This window comes from Cryphonectria parasitica (assembly GCF_011745365.1).
Source record: "Cryphonectria parasitica EP155 unplaced genomic scaffold M406scaffold_2, whole genome shotgun sequence".
Lineage (NCBI taxonomy): Eukaryota > Fungi > Ascomycota > Sordariomycetes > Diaporthales > Cryphonectriaceae > Cryphonectria > Cryphonectria parasitica.
The window spans coordinates 2211926-2229447 of NW_024468910.1; the positions used below are offsets into that span (position 1 = coordinate 2211926).

The following is a 17522-nucleotide window of genomic DNA, read 5'->3' on the forward strand; positions in this document are numbered from 1 at the left end:
CCTTCAAGCATCACTGTCCAAAACCTCATTTCCCTCAACCCATGTAAGTAGAACCTTACTTTCGCTCCCCACAAACAACCACTCCCCCTTCCTAAACCTCGCATTCTAGCCCCCGCTTTGCCATATCCGCTTCCGTAGTAAGCCCTAGAAAAACTGCTAGTGCAATGCAACTGCAGTCTTCTTCATACTTGAAGGTAAGGCGCCTAACTTCTGAGCCTTATTTCCCAAATCTCACTTTAGCCACTCTCAAAATCTCACTTTTCCAAAATCTCATTTTTCCAATATCTTACTTTCTCAAAACCTCACTTTCACTTCCCTGGCCCCCCTCCTTCTATTGCCTATTCCCTATTGTGCAGCAGAATATCATACATTGATACTAGTAGAGAGCTCTGAGTAACGCAATCATTGAAAAATCAACATGCCTGCTTACTCGAGACACACACACATGTATATATATGTATATATCTAAAGAACATCCGATAACATTTGATATATCAGCAAGAAACCTACAAATCGATTTCACCTCTTCAATCATGTCTTCGTCACCTGATTATCAAGTTCCGAAGAATATTCTAGTCTTGGAACTAGTGGAGTTGAGCTTGTTGGGAGAAGCACTACGTGAAGATATCGAGTACACGACATCCGCCTTCTGGCAAGCTCTTCTACAATGCTACTTTCCCCTCAACAACAACTATGTTGTACTCTGCGAGCAAGCGCCGGCGTCCAACAGCAGAAAGCGAGTCGACATATGTCTCCCAATACGACGAGCACCATGGGATCTTCGCGAAATTACTACTGGTAGAGATTAAACGAAAAGGCAACACATCACTCAAGGACGCTGAAAAACAGACCTTAGATTATGCAAGGGAGGCTATCACAACTTATAACCTTACCGGCATTTACGCTATCACTGTCTGCCGAGATCGTTTTCGGTCGTGGCTTGTTGAGGCCGCGGACCTCTCCGCACTTAAGCCTTTGCACGGCGGAGAGAGACTTGGCGACCAGACGTCTTATATCGCAATCAGCTCAGACGAGTCTTATCATTTCGAGAATACTGTCCGTCTAATCAAGGGCGATTCACCGATCGTGCGCGCAACTACTGTCCCTAGCCATACCCCGATGTTCCAAGCACCGGCACAAGTCTTTTCCAATACGATCGGTGCTAGTGCGAGCTCGAGACCACCTGCCGCCCAGATAGGTATAGCTGGAGACTTGAACGAAATGAAAGCCGAACTCGGTCCAAGCTCATCAGTAATGAATAGCGAATATAGGATATATACAGAGGTGCGGAAAGGCAGAAATGATCCATCTAATATTATATTTTACGATAAGCGTGGTGTAAAGATATCGACTCGGCACAAGGATTGGGTGAAAAAAGATAATATCTATGAATATCGTGGATTGAAATGGAAGACAACATATTGAACCGACAAACTTCAGTGATGTCAGACTTTCAGATTTGAGCTATCGAATATGATATAGTGTAGCAATTAGTAAGCTACTCGGATAAATAACAATTCAGAAAATTTTGTTCTGAACGATCCTTACTGTAGCTTTGCGTACAAGCCAAAACAATTATGGATGATCATTGCCATTCTATAGCTTGCATCAAGCCTCAATGCTTTCTCTGTCAATTTGATTTCTTCCCGGGCGAATGCATTGTTGCAGGTAAGCGAATCAATCCTTTGCCTTTCCTGCACAGCTGATCCGAGTGCTGTAGTGCATGAGAAAGAACATCTGTTTGCAAGTTTTCAGTACAACCTCTTATTGGAGTATTTGAATGCTTCTCCAGCATTCACCTACGTGGTATGCGATCAGATTTGTTCACACGATGAACAGGCGCGAGCTTGTTATGCCGGATATGCTCGGCTCGCCGACACAAGACTCCACGACCTTTCCTTCGAGGTTATGAAGTATATATTCGAACCTGCTGTTTCCAAGCAGCACTTACAAGCTCTATAGCTCTGTGATCAGCTTGCATCCGCTTTAGTGAAGCGCTACAGAGATTCACTTGGTATCGGGATTCCCATTGAAGTAGCCGGAAGGATTGCTGAGTATCTACTCAGCGAATATGCTGTAGGAAGGCTCACAAGATTGCAATCCGGCCAAAAAAAGCTTTTGCCTAGCTTCAGTATCTCTTCAGACGTATGGGCCTGTACTGTGCAGATGGAAGGCACTACATACATCGCATCTCTGTCGAATCAAGAACCTAGCACCCAAGATCGACTCAAGGTTCTCACCCTTCCTTTGGCTCGGGAAATCAATGCATTATACACTTGTGAGAACTATTTAGGCATTCAGCAAGTGATATTCGGCAATATCGAAGAGGCACCAGCGATTACTATGCGTCCAAGCACCTGGTGGAAGACTCTGACGATATCAAACTCAAACTTTCTGGTAAATGCATACAGTGATGTAGGTTGTTCCGCCTCCTTGTTGCAGACAGCTGGTTAATCCTCATAATCAGGGAGTCAAGTTGCGAGGCTTGGAATTTGTTTCGGCAGTCGAAGCTCCCGATTTCAACGCTATGTGGACTACTCCTCAAAGGAAAACACTTCAGTTCGAAACACTCTACTCAAGTCCTTCGCCAAAGGCACCCCTCCAAATGGCATCATTTAAATGCAACAGTATAAACACATTAGGATATATTATGTGCTGGAGCTATCGGATATTGTTCATACTTGCATATACCTCAGGAGAGAAGCGTTTATGCTATAATAGTGTACCAATTCCTTACAATGCAGTTTGGCTTTATTTCCCGGTCAGCGAAGACGAACTCATTACACAGGTATGGAAGCGTTCTGGGATCCTAGATGCGCAAACTGCTCTTGTTTTCAGAACCAACAAAAGCCGTTCTCTCCTTTTCGGACTCCAGGAGAAACGGAACTGGCCGGAATGCTCCTGGAAACTCATGGATTGCTCAAGTCCCGGATCGAGCACCATTCACTACAGCATGGCTCCTCGGGGACCTCACAAGCTGGCGTTCGAGACGGAAGAACCATCACCAAACACGAGACAGGTGGAATGTGCGCGACCTTCGTCAACTTACCCCCAGTTCACCTCAATACAAAGCTTCTTCTACTTATTTGCGATTCTCGACAATATTACTAAGGTTCAAGAATGTTGCAAACCAGCTGAAGAGAAGATCATAGGGCTTCTCTTCCATTATTCCAATGGACAGAGAGCATGCGTGGGAGAGATCAACCTGAGTAGCCTTAGCGCTGCTTTCCAAGTCTCTACGAATTCAACTATCTGGGCTAGGTTTGAGAACAGAGATAAGAGCCCTTGTATGCGCAGTGTTGCATATTCCAAGCTGCGGGACAAGGTGAACTGGTTTGAAGTATCTCTTAGTAGGAAATTGGAGTGGTGGTTCACTCAGGAGCAGTGCAAAGTATACCATCAGTGTCGTGCGAGTTTTGAAACCCGATTATGAATTCAAGCAGCTGCTACAAGTAGGAAGAATATAAGTTTCTAAGTAATCCCAGTGTATGAGGTAATGTCTGTTTTTTTTCTTTCTTTTTTTATATATAGATATTGTATGTAAATAATGAAAATGGGGAATTTTCAATCCGATAGTCTCCCGGAATCTTTCACTCCTAAAATCTATCTAAAGAGCTAAGTATATAACTTCATATTCATTACCAGGGAGATAAGTTTTGTTTACAATTCTTTAGTTGTCAAATTAAGTACTGGCACCCAGGCGAAAGCGCTTGACTGTCAGACGTTTGTTCATACTCAAGCTCCGTGAGAAGGTAAAGGCGATCATACCCAAGCTGAACATATCGACCTTCTCATTGGATTTTGATAACGCTAGGGGTATCATGCTTGCCCTGGGTCATTTGTTTAGCCCAGAGGGCTATCGAGAGTCCGAGTTCACTATCTTCACAACAAACACCTTGCCTATAGCGCCTAAAGCGAGTCTCAGCCTAGGTGTAATGAGCGGTGGTGGAAGGTGCCACTGTACTATTCAGATCCAAAAGATCAGCAGATATTCGAACTCGCTGTTCGTGAATCTTCTTCGAACTGTACATGTAGCTTACGCCTGGACCCCTGGATCGTAACAGAGGGTCTGTACTCACCGTCATGAATAGCATAAAACCTTTGTGTACTTGTAAGTCTTCGAATTACTACGGTGCTCATTACAGCTGTGTTGCAAGTCACAAATGAATCGGAGAATACCAAGTTGCGAATATGATACTGCCAATGCCATCTATTCTCGCCAGAGGAGACTGGGATGAGTAAGACTTTCGCAAGTGGAAATATAGAAGAGAAAATAGCACATAGAGAATGATTTTTATTGGCTAAACATTCACCAGCTTCCACATTCTACCGCCTCAAGCACTTTTGCTTCAAACGCTAATATACCCTAGGAAGCTAACTAGAGAACCGCTTCGCCAGTAGAGCTTTGGTAACTGGTGCTAAGCCTGCAAAGAATTTTGTAGTGACTTGTTTGTAGTTGCTGAAATCGCAGTAGTCCTCTGCTGAGTCGGAGATATCGAAGGGATCATCGTAAATAAAGAAGTCGCTAGTTGAATAAAAGAGGTTTTCAGAATCACCGTGGCGAACCGAATTTTGGTGATTCTCTTGATCGGTCCATACTGGGGAGTCGTCGGCAGACGTTACCATTGTTCCAGAGGAAGATTGATCATCAAGACAACGCATAATTCCTCGACTGGTCCGTACTGGGAAGGAGTCGCTAAATAATACTGTCTTTCCGGGGGAAGGCAGATCATTAATCCAAGACATAGTCGCTTGCTCGGCGTATTGAGGCTCTCCGTCCGATGTGAATGTAGGATACCTCGTGGACCCATCTGGTGTCGATGCAGGATAGCTTGGGGTATCACTGTCACAATCGAGGAACGACGAGTCTTCTTTGGCACCCGATGCTGCTTTGTTAAGACTCAGCTCAGACTGTGCTGAATCGGGGTGGGTAGCCTACCGGTCACATTAAGTCCTCCAGCCTCGACCACCTTGTAATACGCTTCCGTGATCAACTCCAATGCGCGTAGTAGTAATGCTTTTGCATCATCGGCATGGTGATCGGTCAGCTGCTCTAGATCCATTGCCGTAGTGAAAAGAGTATCAGCTATGGGCAAAAAGGGAATCTGAGGTTGATCCATTGCTAGGAAAAGATAAGAGACATGAACAAGTGACGACGAAAGAGAATCATCTAGATTACTGTAGACCAGACGAAGGCACTTAAATACTTTAGAGAAAGAGGACAGAGCATTTTTTTCTTACCCATCTCTTATTTAGCGAGGGCCAACAGCCTCCAGATCTTCTCTCTCGGCAGGCGTCAGTCTTGCTATGTCTGAGACCCAGTCGATGTCCCCTCTGGCAATAGGCATCACATGCACGAGTTCTGTCTCACGCAGGGGAAGACCGCTGAGTGATGTGGACCTGGCTCAGAACAGCAATCATCTCCGGAGACGTGGTCCGTTGTTCGCCCCTCGTGGTCGCCTCTCAAACGGACCGAGGGAAAAACCATGCATGGAGATGTCTCGTGGTGTTCCTTCCTGGGAACGTGGGCTCCCATTGGGTACCTTGGCCTTCAATATTGGAGCTTAGCAATTTTGATGCAAAGTAATGGATATCAGCTGAGCAAGGATTACAAACCTTGCGCCAGCTTCCACAGTCAGAATACCAATCAAGCTAAGATCTTTGGGCAGCAGCTTCGACATGAGAGTTGGCTCGTGGCATCTTCCATGGTAAGGGGGCGGCATGGCGGCGGTCCACTTGCTGTGGCTCCTGGATCCTTGGTTGCTCTGCACTAATTCGAATCGAGCTGAAATCTGTGGATGCTCAGATTTCATTGCGTCTCCTTAGCATTAACTTTGAAGCACCCTTCGTAAGTCGACATTTTCCTAGATATTCAATCACTTTCACTAATCGACATTCTAGACTTGGAGAATTTGGGGAATGTTCTCTATGGGAAGACGACTGATATTCATATAAGCTACTCAAAGGAAGGAAGAAAAGACTAGACAGCCTGGGCAATGGTTGAACGATTAAGAAGATCATCCTGTGTACTCGCCCTGTTCTTCCGCACATTCGGTTCTTGCACTCTCATCCTAATACAATTAGGAACATATAGGTGCAACCTTTCTCTTTAGGATGATGGGATGCATAGATTTAGCCCTTTGCACCCACACTTCCACGAATTTGGGCTTGTTCCTAAGCTAGTAACAGTTTCGCAATACCAGCTTTAGCCCTGACTCCTGGTAGGTATCTGAACTTGTTGCTAGCCTTCTTGAAAATCTATTAGAATGTAAAGGAAAAGGATGTGGTATGTGATCAATGAAATACCTGTACTCGGCATGAGTGCCATCAATAGCAAAAGGTATCTTAAGGCTTTCGCTACCTGGGCTTTGCTATGATATATTAGCAGCTTTCATACTGCAATGGGAGGATAACATATGCGGAGGGGCGGGCTTTGGTATGCCTGTAGTATCATAGCCAGATCTAGCGAAAATATAGAGGACTGGGTGCTGTAACATTCTGAGTGGCTAGTATAATGTGAGGAGAGTTGATTTACTTGAAGGTATTTGGTTCGAGACACATGAACGAACAGGACAGAATGAACAATAAAAGCAATGAACTATATGAAAGACAAGAAAAGATGCTTCCTTTTATAGCTGAAGACTACATGAGCACTTTCCGCAGCCAGCTGATAGCCCGTCATGAGACAGCTACTTTCAAAACCAGTGCTTTGGATAAGGATACTAGGTTTGCTGCTATTGCCTTTATTGCTTCGTGTACATGTGCCAGTACTGGCAATCAAAGTTTATACGCTACTCAAAAGCATGTTTCGAATCCCAGCTGATGCTGCTGCTGAGTCTAGGCCCCCTTCAATGCTAGTTGCATGTTAAGTGTGCTTGAGAACTACCAACCTGCATTGGCCAGCCAAGACAATCTGGGCACATGAGCTGCTATTCAATGACTGTTTACTGCTTCTTGAAGCAAGTTGGACTATGTAACACATGAGAGCTTCTGTAAGAATATTACAGTCTTTCTGATACAACTGGGGCAGCTGTAGTCAGAGCTGCATCAATGAATGCCTGCATAGCTTGTAGCTTCGAATACAAGCTGTTTATGTTGCGAGTTGCTTTCTGGAGCTTCTGTGGGAGATCCCTGTTCTTCTTACGAAGTATATTGTTATCCATCTTCAAGAATTGTTCTGCAGAGCTGTTCTGCTGTGGCAGAGGCCATAGGGGCCTCGAGTGAATGAGGCCTGGCTGGCCACCCTGACTCACTGGCCTGGGCCATTCAATAGAAAGGCAGTGAGTCGCTAGGTACGCTAGCCCAGTTGGGACTAGTGCCAATTGCCTTTCTATATAGAAGGCAATTGGCAAGCGTGCTTTGAGATAGATTAATTGAAGAACCATCTTCCCTTATACCATTTGTAGTACACCATAGAGTGCCTTCTACATCTGCCTCTCATCTCTGTAGCTAGCAGCATTGCTTATAGCTGCTGCCTGCACAGGGCTCGGAATTGCATCAACAACTGCAGGCGTCAATGGGGCTGCATTGCTGTTGATGTTGTTGATGGTGCTTCTGAGCGATGATTCTGGGAATGAATGGGTAGTCCACAAGAGTTGAGAAAAGTGATTCTCTTCCCTTTCTGCTGTTGGTATCTCTGTACAATTGGGATTTGACCATGTTGCAGCCCAGATATTGGGACTCCAGATTGGCCACACATCGTTGTGATGGTTCAACGCCCACTGATATTTTTGCTCCCAAGTATTAACCTCAGTATTATCTCCTTGTGGAGAGCTGAGCAGTCTCAGGCGGCGTGGTGACTTTCGGCAGTCTCGGAAGATGATTTCGAAGCAAGGCTCGTGGAATGTGCACCCTTATTAGATGTGTCAGTGAGAAAAGGCATGTCATCTTAATGAACAATTACATACTGCATGGAAGGAGAATCGTTGTTCCTGTGAATGGTTTTGAGCACTCATCGCAGATCTTCTTGGTGCAGCTGCCAGTACTTGCATTTCCAGGTAATGATTGAGCCATAGCGGTATATAGATGGGATCTTATCTAGATAAGTAGGACAGCTGCAAAATGATGGTAAGGAGGGAAGAAGAGAAGAAAGATGCCTCAGCAAGGGATAAATATCAAATATTGGCAGCTCTCATTGACTGTTTGTATTCTGCATATATTGCAGAGTTCTGGATGTTTTTGCGATGTGTGCTGGCCTGTTGATGTTCTCTTGACAGTGCCTGCCCAAAATCCTTTGATTATGTTGGGAAATAATTACTGGATGAAGCGGATACCAATTCAGAGACTCGTCACAAGCTCTTGTCCACTGCAACTGTGGGGCTTGTTGGTTGCCTCAATGTTCGCTTCTGGAGCATATTGCCCGGAGTTGTAAGTGGTGTTGAGTGATAATGTTTCCAACATCCACAGATTTCGGCTTGATTAGGTATAGAGCTGAGCAAGGATTGTATCCCCTGTGCCAGCTCTCGAGACACTATACCCGACAAAGCAGAAATGTTTGAAAAGTGACCTCTCCATAAAATTCCGGGTAAATCTTCCTGCAGCGCTAATGCGTCAGCCAGCACCAGGCCGCAGCTTTTCTCCGAGAGCGCTTCTTCGGACTTGCGCCTGACCAAGCTTCGATAACCTGTGCATGTCATCTGCTTGAAGCTGCCCAACTTGGAACTCCTGTGCCCGGGCATAATTCAAAACACATACTATGAGATACAAGTCTTGTAGTATTCAGATGTCTACCAAAACATGGGCCGCCAGTCTCCCTTCAGGGTAGATCTCCATTCTCAATAGATTCTTTGAGCTTCTCTTCGTCCTTTCCTGGGTAGACTTCATAATCCTCTCCCCAAAGCTCTTTCCAAAGGTCTTGATCACACCATCTTCCTCGGGATATGCATTATACAACCTAAAAGATTTTACAATCTTTGTGTTTGGCCCAATAGACCTCCATGAGCCATGGTCCCGAATGTCAATCCTGAAGAGGCTTCTTGCAATATCCTCCACATGTTCAGCAGAGACAGGCATTCGTACACAGAGTTTACTTCGACTATTTTTCAAAACCCAATCTGGTGATATGGAATAGATATGAGCCCTACTTTGGGCATCGATATGAAAGGAGATGCGTTGTGACGGTCGGTTTGCGGACAGTCCTGCAGCCGGTTGCAGAGCTATACTCTGAAGTGTTGAAGTTATGCGCTGTCTCTTGTTTGGCACATCTTCTTTACCAAAACAAAAGCGGCGTTTCTGTGGTGCTGCGTATCGGTGAAGAGTGGTTGCAGGGATCTCTCGGTTCATTGGTGAAGGGAGCAAAGCATTCTGAGGAGCCGCAATACTGTGCTGGATGTGTGGTATGCTGTTTCGGTCAGAGCCGGGGAGACCGAATGGTATTGAGTTATCTTCATGAAATTATAATAAGACGATTAGCTTCAATCACGCCTTCGGGTAAGATGTATAGTACTTGCTCAGGTATTTGTTGGGCAGCTGACCCCTCATGCAGCAGTAGGATCTCTTAGTCCTATATTCCAGAGTCAGAAATATGGAGGACAACAAATGAATCGAAGGAACTAACGATGCCACAAGTGCACGAATCTCCTCTCTTGCATCTGCATATCTGCCATGGATGATTTCCTCGACTGCAACCTGTCTTCTATCGTTGTTTTGAAGAGAATGTTGATGACTCTCTCTCTTCTTGAACTGGACCCTGGAAGATCTAGAGTTATAATATCATTAGACACAGTAATCCCTGGAAAAGCACAATTGAGAATACTGACAGCTGGGGATGCCTCTCCACCACAGTCTGTCTCGCCTCCCGCAAGATAGCTGCACTGTGGCTCTTGTCATGACCAGACTTCCACCGCAAAGCCATCAGGACCTCTAACTTGAGCAGCTGACAGTAATGTTTTCCAAAATAACCAGCATCGAAGATTTTGCCAAGCCGAGCTGCAGCTGCCCAACTATACGCAGCACTTCGAGGTTTCGCGGCGATTGTGAGATTGATCCTGTGTTCAATCTTTTTATCAAAGCAGTGTAGGGAAATTGATATATCTGCCCTTCACGCTCTTCACCCACAGACTCTTGAAATCTCGTTTAGACATGCAGAGCCACGTAGCTCCAAGACGTCATGGTACACAGCTTGGGCACATCGGACTTCCTGTGCAGGGGCTGCAGACAGGAGCGCTAAAGCATCGTGGCTCGTCTTTCCCAAAGTAGCGAGCTCGGCTTGATCATGGACCCTCTGAGGATCCCAATTGAATCCCTGTTGTGTGGGATCACTTCTTGAGTGAGAACAGGTGAAATCATCCGAGAGAAGGATCACTACCTGGTACACTCAAGCCTCAAGCCAACCTGGAGGGAATGGAACCTGGGTGGGAACCGGGAAGCGAACTGGGAAGAAGAAACTAGAGGTGGGCTTCTGGGCGGGCAACCTGGGTGGGAACCGGGAAAGGAACCGGGAAGAAGAAACCATTCTGACTGCTAGTGCACTATTACGTAATGTAGAGATCCAGCTGGGTGAAGCTTCCAACATCGCTGACCATCTCTAGCATTCATCTTAACAGCATCTCTGTGATCTCGAAACGCCGTGTCCACCCACTGCCGCAGACTCCTGATCTGAATCTATTCCGCAAGAGTCAGAAAACATATAGCTTCTTATGGAGTAAATTGGCAACGAGATTACCCCCCTTCTTTCCCCCCTTCTCTTCTCTTCCCTCCGAGAAAAGAACGAGTTGCGCGGTATCTGTCAACATGATCTTCCCGTCAGTCTCTGCCGTCGTTGGCCTTCTCGCCCTTCCTGCCACCGTCCGAGCTGTGTTCCATGACGAAGTTGGTGACATCGACTTCCATTTCGACCTTGTCGGCCTACCTCAACGCGAAACCACATTCTTCCACAAGCCCCGGCCAGACGACAAGGCCAGCCTCCTCTATACCCTTAGCGACGTTGGGGTTCTTGGCGCGGTCAACCCAGGAAGCGGAGCTGTGGTATGGAGGCAGCTGATCAGTGGCAACATAACAAATGGCGGTGGTCATCTACGAGCTGGGGACGGCGAGACTTGGATCGCCAGCGCGTACGGCAGCTCGGTCCAGGCCTGGGAGGCGATCAGCGGTCGGAATCTGTGGTCGTTAGACTTCCAAGGCGAGATCAAAGACCTCGAGGTGATGGAAATTACAGAGAACGGGCGCAAGGACGTGTTGGCTCTTCATCATGATGATGGCGCTACGACGCTGAGGCGGCTGTCCAGCACCGAAGGACGTGTGTTGTGGGAGTTCAAAGAGACGACCAAAGACCTGCCCTTACAAGTCAGCACAGACGTCGAGAAGGTCTTTGTCATCAGCTTGCACGGGAATCTCCTGTCATACGGCCTGAAGGTCACTGTCCTCGACATATTGACAGGCAAACGCCTGGACGAGATCTCTGTTGGCACCAAGGGCGATGTCACCAGCGAGGAAGATGTCATGTTCGTCGGCGCTAACTCTGCTGCGCCGATTGTCGCCTGGGCGGATGCCTCTCTGACAAGGCTGAGAGTCAATGTGCTGGGCACCAAGAATACCCAGGATTTGGCCCTGCCGGCTGACACCACTGCGGTGGAGATACATGCACCTCACCTGGCACAATCGCAACCGCACTTTCTTGTGCACAGCCGAACCAAGGTCGGCACAAAGGCCGAGGTTTACCATATTGATCTGAAGAGCCATGCGATCAAGCTGGCTTACGAACTCCCTCATCTTGCAGGCCCAGGCGCTGTGTCTACCAGCTCAGATGGTGCCAATGTCTACTTCACGCGTATCACGGGTTCTGAGATGACTTTGGTCTCGTCTACCTCGCACGGTGTTTTGTCTCGCTGGCAAGTCAACACTGGCAACTATACGGCAGGTGCAGTGCATGGCGTTTCCGAGGTCATCAAGAAGTCTGGCGATGAGTTTGCAGTCCGAGCTGTCGTTGTCACTGATGCCGAGGACTGGCTCCTTTTCCGAAACGGAGAGTCGGGTTGGTCTCGCCCCGAAGGAATGACTGCTGCTGTGGCTGCGACGTGGGCTGAGATACCTGAGTCTGAGGACCTGGTCAAGTCTCTCGAGGCTGAAGCTCACGACAATCCCCTGTCCGCGTATGTGCACCGTGTCAAGAGGCACTTTGACGATCTGCAGTACCTACCGGGCTACCTGGTCTCTGTCCCTCAACGCATCATCAGCAGTATCTTCGGAACAGAGAGCTCGCGGAAGGCTGGTCTCTTTCGTGATAGCTTTGGTTTCAACAAAATCGTGATTCTGGCCACGAGGCGCGGCCGGCTTTATGGTCTCAATGTAGGAGATCATGGGAAAGTGCTCTGGACTCAAAGAGCGCGTGCCCTGGCTCCTGGTGAGATCTGGAACGTGAAAGGAATGAATGTCGACGACGCCAGGGGCTACATCACTGTCCGTGGCGCTCAAGGTGATTACGTGATCGTCAAGACGGACTCTGGCCAAATCATCGAGTCCATGCCGCCAGGTTCATGGCCCCCAGTTCAGAGCACCGCGTCTGTCGACACTCCCTCGGGCAAATTCCTTCTTTCTGTTGGACTCGATGGGAAGGTCGGCAGTATCCCGGCTACCTGGGCTCCTGAGCAGATTGTTGTGGTTCAGGGTACCGAAGGCGAACTGAAGGGCCTCAAGTTCGTGGTCGACGGTGCTCAGTCTCGAGAAGAGACAGCATGGACATTCTCCCTCCCTCCTTCTCAACGGTTGGTGGACACTGCTTCTCGACCATCCCACGACCCCGTCGCCTCAATCGGTCGCGTGCTGGGGGATAGACGGGTCAAGTACAAATACCTAAACCCCAACACCATAGTTGTGGCCGCTATGGATGATGCTGCCTCCACTCTCACGGTATATCTGCTGGATACCGTCTCTGGGCAGATCCTGTCCTCGGCCGAGCATGAGGGAGTTGACACAGGAAAGCTTGCACATTGTGCGGTGTCAGAGAATTGGTTCGCCTGCTCCTTCTATGGCCAATATGCCCTTCAGGACAACCCCACTCAGTCTGTGAAGGGATATCAGCTGGTCGTCTCTGATCTGTATGAGTCGGAGCTTGCGAACGATAGGGGCCCCCTCGGAGACTCCGCGAACTTCTCATCACTCAACCCCATTGATACTCCTACTGGTCCTCCTCTTCCGTCTGTCGTCTCTCAGACATATATCCTTGCGGCCCCAGTCTCTGTCCTTGCAGTTACCGAGACCAGGCAAGGCATATCCTCTAGGCAACTTCTTGCTTACCTTCCGGAGACGCACAGTATCTACGGCATCCCGCGCGCGCTTCTCGAGCCTCGAAGAGTCGTCGGCCGAGACCCCTCACCTCTCGAGGCCGAGGAGGGCTTGATGAAGTACCACCCAGCCATCGAGGTTGACGCCAAACTGATTATTACCCACGAGAGAGACGTGGTTGGGATCCAGAAGATCATTACGGCCCCTGCGATAGTCGAGAGCACTAGCCTGGTCTTTGCGTTCGGCATTGACGTGTTCGGCACTCGAGTAGCGCCGAGTTTTGTGTTTGACATTCTCGGCAAAGGGTTCAACAAAGTGACCCTTGTCGCTACAGTGGCTGCATTAATGGTTGGTGTTCTGGTCCTGGGCCCCATTGTAAGTTCCTTTCCCCACCTCGGAGTTTGGTCAATTCATAGCTAACCATGATGGCCAGATTCGGAGGAAGCAGATCAACATGCGTTGGAAACCCACACAGTAGATGTAGACTATCCCAATTAGAATTTCATACGATTTCACGACCCTTGCGAACTTGATTGCATTGGACTCGGGGTCTGGTCCCCAGCGGCGCTTTCTCATCACGACTTTACATCTTCGTCCTGATGCCGAGTTCAGTCACCACCACCATCGCCCTGTCCGACCCGCTCGTTGTCAGCTCCGGCCTCATTCTTGTGGCTGCACATGATCTCGCAGGCAGGAGACGATGGATTCCTGCATGACAACTAGGATACCACGGTGGTGCCACCAAAGGCACCGCCTCCGTGGTCTTTCGATGCATTACCGCATCGCATCACAGGCGGGCTCGTCATGAGCTTCCTCATATCCATCCTCAGCCTGTCGACGTCCGTCTTTAGCCCTGTCTCGTCCTCCCCCTCCGGCCTCACTCTAATACCCAGCTCCTTGGTCTTCTTCTCGGGCCTTAGATCCCTCCAGCATTCCACCTCGCGATCCAACGAGCCGATACTATCCGCCCTCGGGCGATCGGGTTCCTTCAGCCGATCCAGCAATGCCAATATCTTCGAGTCGAACCCCTGGGCTATGCCATGATCTACCATATTCCGGTCCAGCTTCCTGTCCAACTCTCGGGCTATGGGGCTTAGCATCCCATTTTTCTGATCCCGTGTTCGCCTGCAGTCCGCATATTGTTGTACTGAATCGTCATTTCGACTGAGAATGTGCTGTCGTGCCCCACCGCTGAGGCAGCAGCGGTTCTGTGTCCCGTCAGCCACGGCTGCCACAGTGGGATCAATGGCACTGGCGGGAAAAGTGCTGCCGTCTTCCATCTCTTCGAAGATGCCGTCTGGGCCGAGATTGGATGAGCTCAAGGAGTCGGTGCCGCCGGGCCATGGCGCGCTGGCGTTGCCAATCCCGGGCGATTCGTGGGCCCAGTTTTGGCTTCAGAATCAGTGACTCTCCCCTTCGAAACTCTCATACTTGGGGGGAGAGGGGGTTGGGGGTTGGGGGGGCAACAACAACAATCTGAACGCGTCTTGGGTGGGAGGGGTTTGAGAGGATGAAGGTTCCCATCAGGCGAAATGAACCTACGTGCGTTCCCTGGCCCCAATGTTCCTCTTCGCGGTGAACCGTTGGACCCCACGGCCGACATCGTGACATCTCACTGCCCATTCCCTCGCAGCAACAGCGGGTTGGTGGCGATCCGAAGATGAACCGCCTCATGCGGGCCAAGATACCTGGCTGCGGCTGCTGCACACAATATCGCGCTGGTGGTGGTGAATGCTGGTGACAGCAGCCCTAGTTGCTCGTCCTGTAGCGGCCCTGCTCATCTCCGCCGTCTTAAATACGCAGTCGACGGTAGCTAGCGGTGACTAAGAGGCTGAAAATAAACGCCGGGCCGTACGGCGGGTATGTCGAGATCATTGTCTAAGATGACGGCCCCATGTCGACCACAATGATGATAATGATGGCGCCACCACCGCGGGGCCAATGGGTAGGGCGTCCTGTTGCTGTCGTAAGACGCAGAGTCGGATCTGAAGTCGGAGTCGGAGCCGGAGGAGAATGAGGAGTCGCTATCAGAAGAGGACGAATGGCGTCTGCGGCGGGTGCTGTAGAAATGAAGCCTGCGATGGCGGCCTCGGCCACGGTTCTTGTGTTCAAAGGCGACGCGTTCGCCGTCCGCCATGGGAAATGTTCTTTCTTTTCTTTCTTTGTTGGTGTATTTGATTGGGTTATCCGCTGGAATATTGAATAAGATGAGAGTCGCCTTGGAGTTTCAACTTGCTGATGACGCTGGGGCTTAAATCGTTGCGAGCCTCCTCGCGTGGGAAGGTGGCTCGACCTTTGCATCTGGGCGAATGGTCTTTGCACAGCTCGATCCTTATCTCAGAAAGAAGCCATATATCTCACTGGTTACAAACGGGGGTGCCGTTCAGCACGTCGGGAGCCTGTAGCATTGGTTGTGTAGGTTGCTTCATCGGGCAGCGTCCCAAAAGCACCAGGCTAGGGTTATGCTCTGATTCTGTCCTGGGACCTTAGTATTTTGTATGTTGTCTCCCCTTTCTCGTGTGAACTTTGATTATCCCAAGGCCTGAGCGAGGCAATCAATCACCTCTCTCCTGTACAAGCCGCTGTTGCCGCTGCCGCTGCCGACGCCATGTTAACGTTATGGTAGGAGAGCAGACATCCGGCCCAGAGCTAGAGACGTTAGCTCGGAGTTATGTGTGACCAGGGCTTCAACAGACGTTTGAAGCCCGGCTCATCTGGTGTTGAGGAGGGGCTCGGGATTCTATACATCCACTGAAGGCATCACGAGGACTACAGCGTGGCCACTGGCAGGTCACAGTCGCACAACACCATCTGCGGGTCGAGGGGCCATCGTGGTCATGGGAAGTAGTACACACTAGCCCTCTTGTGCGACTACACAGCATAGAACATCGGGTGTCATGCACAACGGAACGGCTTGCTCAACCGAAGCAGAGGGGGAGGGGGGGGGGGGAAGGTTATGTGGTGCTCCTCTCCTCGCCGGGCTCCCCCAGGACACGCCTCAAGTTTGCTGCCTCGGGCTCCCTAGATCTCGTCCAAGGCACAACAGGGAAGGTTTCCACAGGGTATGAGTGAGATTATCACTATGTATACATCTGTAAGAACATATTTAAAGAGGCACAAGTGCAGGTCTGGGGTCCTGGTACCATTTCTCACAATGAGTCCTGACGGCTGTCAACCAAAAGTCCGTCAAGCCACTGTATAGGCGATTTCTGAGACCTTGAACAAAAGCCATTGTGTATTCATCAGAACACACGCACACACACACACGGCAGAGCCGCGTGGGGTTGGTGTCCTGGGGCTGCGAGCCCCAACGACTGTCCATGCAAGGGTCGGAAAAGAAACAGACATCATGAGGGCACGAGGTAGCACGGTCGACATGTCGGGATGCAGGCTGCCAGGGCTGACATCAGAATGGCAGCATGGCAGCATGGGTTGCTTTTGTTTCACGCAGCGCAGATCAATGTTTGTTCAACGGTGCAGCATGCGGTGTGGTTGTGCTGCTCGCATCCGCAACGGGGGAAGAAGCACTTAGTCACACGCACACCGCTACGGTTACTTGTTGGGAACAAACCCTCCTCAGACCGGATAGGCCACCACCACCACCACCACCACCACCAGCCCAGCCCATCTCACCTATACAACTTTTCTAGGAGTATTAGAAAGAAAGGGAGAGTTTACAGACTCTTTTTTTCTTCTTTTTTTTTTCTTCTGGATATAAAAAAAGATAAGGGAGGGAGGGGGCGGGGGGCAGGGCAGACAAAGTAAAAGGAAGAATAGATTTCTGCCTCGTCTACGAGAAGGCCACACCATCAGCGGCCGCTACCATGCGCTAGCCAGGCCGTCAAGCTTAGGTCGAGACGCAAACGGCGACGAGGCTGGCTAGTGGGCGTCTGTCCCGTCACCGACACTTTGAACCTGGACCGTTTTCTCTCTCCCCCTCGCCTGTTTCTTCCGTTTCAATACTGCAAGAGTGCGGTGGTGCGTGTGTGTCCCCCCACGACGCAGTAGCGGCTCTCTTCCACCCCCGCCCCCTTCCCTTCCAAAACACATCTACACCCCCGCCTCTCGCCAATGAGCTGTGACCCGACCCGTTGTCGGTGGGTAAGTATAGTATCCGCTCTTTCCCAGCCAACCTTGACCAGGGCACACTACTCTGGTACATGCTTATGGTAGCATTTGGTACTGCTCGGTGGTAGGAAGTAGAGGTATTTTGTTGGGGAGATACACACAACGCAAACCAAGGCGCATAGGAAGTCTAGGGTTACACAGACGGCATGAATGAATGAAAGAAGAAGGAAAAA

General features: G+C 49.5%; 3 protein-coding genes across 3 annotated transcripts; 1 reads left to right on the top strand and 2 right to left on the bottom strand.

The window, feature by feature from the left end:
- Positions 1–10556: 10556 nt before the first annotated feature.
- Positions 10557–13743, top strand: M406DRAFT_349766 (DUF1620-domain-containing protein). The gene is made up of 2 exons (XM_040922501.1): positions 10557–13596; positions 13655–13743. The coding sequence occupies exons 1-2, from the start codon at positions 10732–10734 to the stop codon at positions 13697–13699; spliced, it is 2910 nt and encodes a 969-aa protein (XP_040779517.1). The 5' UTR covers positions 10557–10731; the 3' UTR covers positions 13700–13743.
- Positions 13744–13940: 197 nt separating this feature from the next.
- Positions 13941–14824, bottom strand: M406DRAFT_326987 (uncharacterized protein; the record flags this gene model as incomplete). Its single annotated transcript, XM_040920155.1, has 2 exons — positions 13941–14518; positions 14764–14824. 2 exons carry the CDS (start codon positions 14822–14824, stop codon positions 13941–13943), a joined length of 639 nt encoding a protein of 212 aa, XP_040779518.1.
- Positions 14825–14907: 83 nt separating this feature from the next.
- Positions 14908–15711, bottom strand: M406DRAFT_354919 (uncharacterized protein). The gene has a single exon (XM_040923031.1). The coding sequence runs from the start codon at positions 15520–15522 to the stop codon at positions 15100–15102; it is 423 nt and encodes a 140-aa protein (XP_040779519.1). The 5' UTR covers positions 15523–15711; the 3' UTR covers positions 14908–15099.
- Between the last annotated feature and the right edge of the window lie 1811 nt (positions 15712–17522).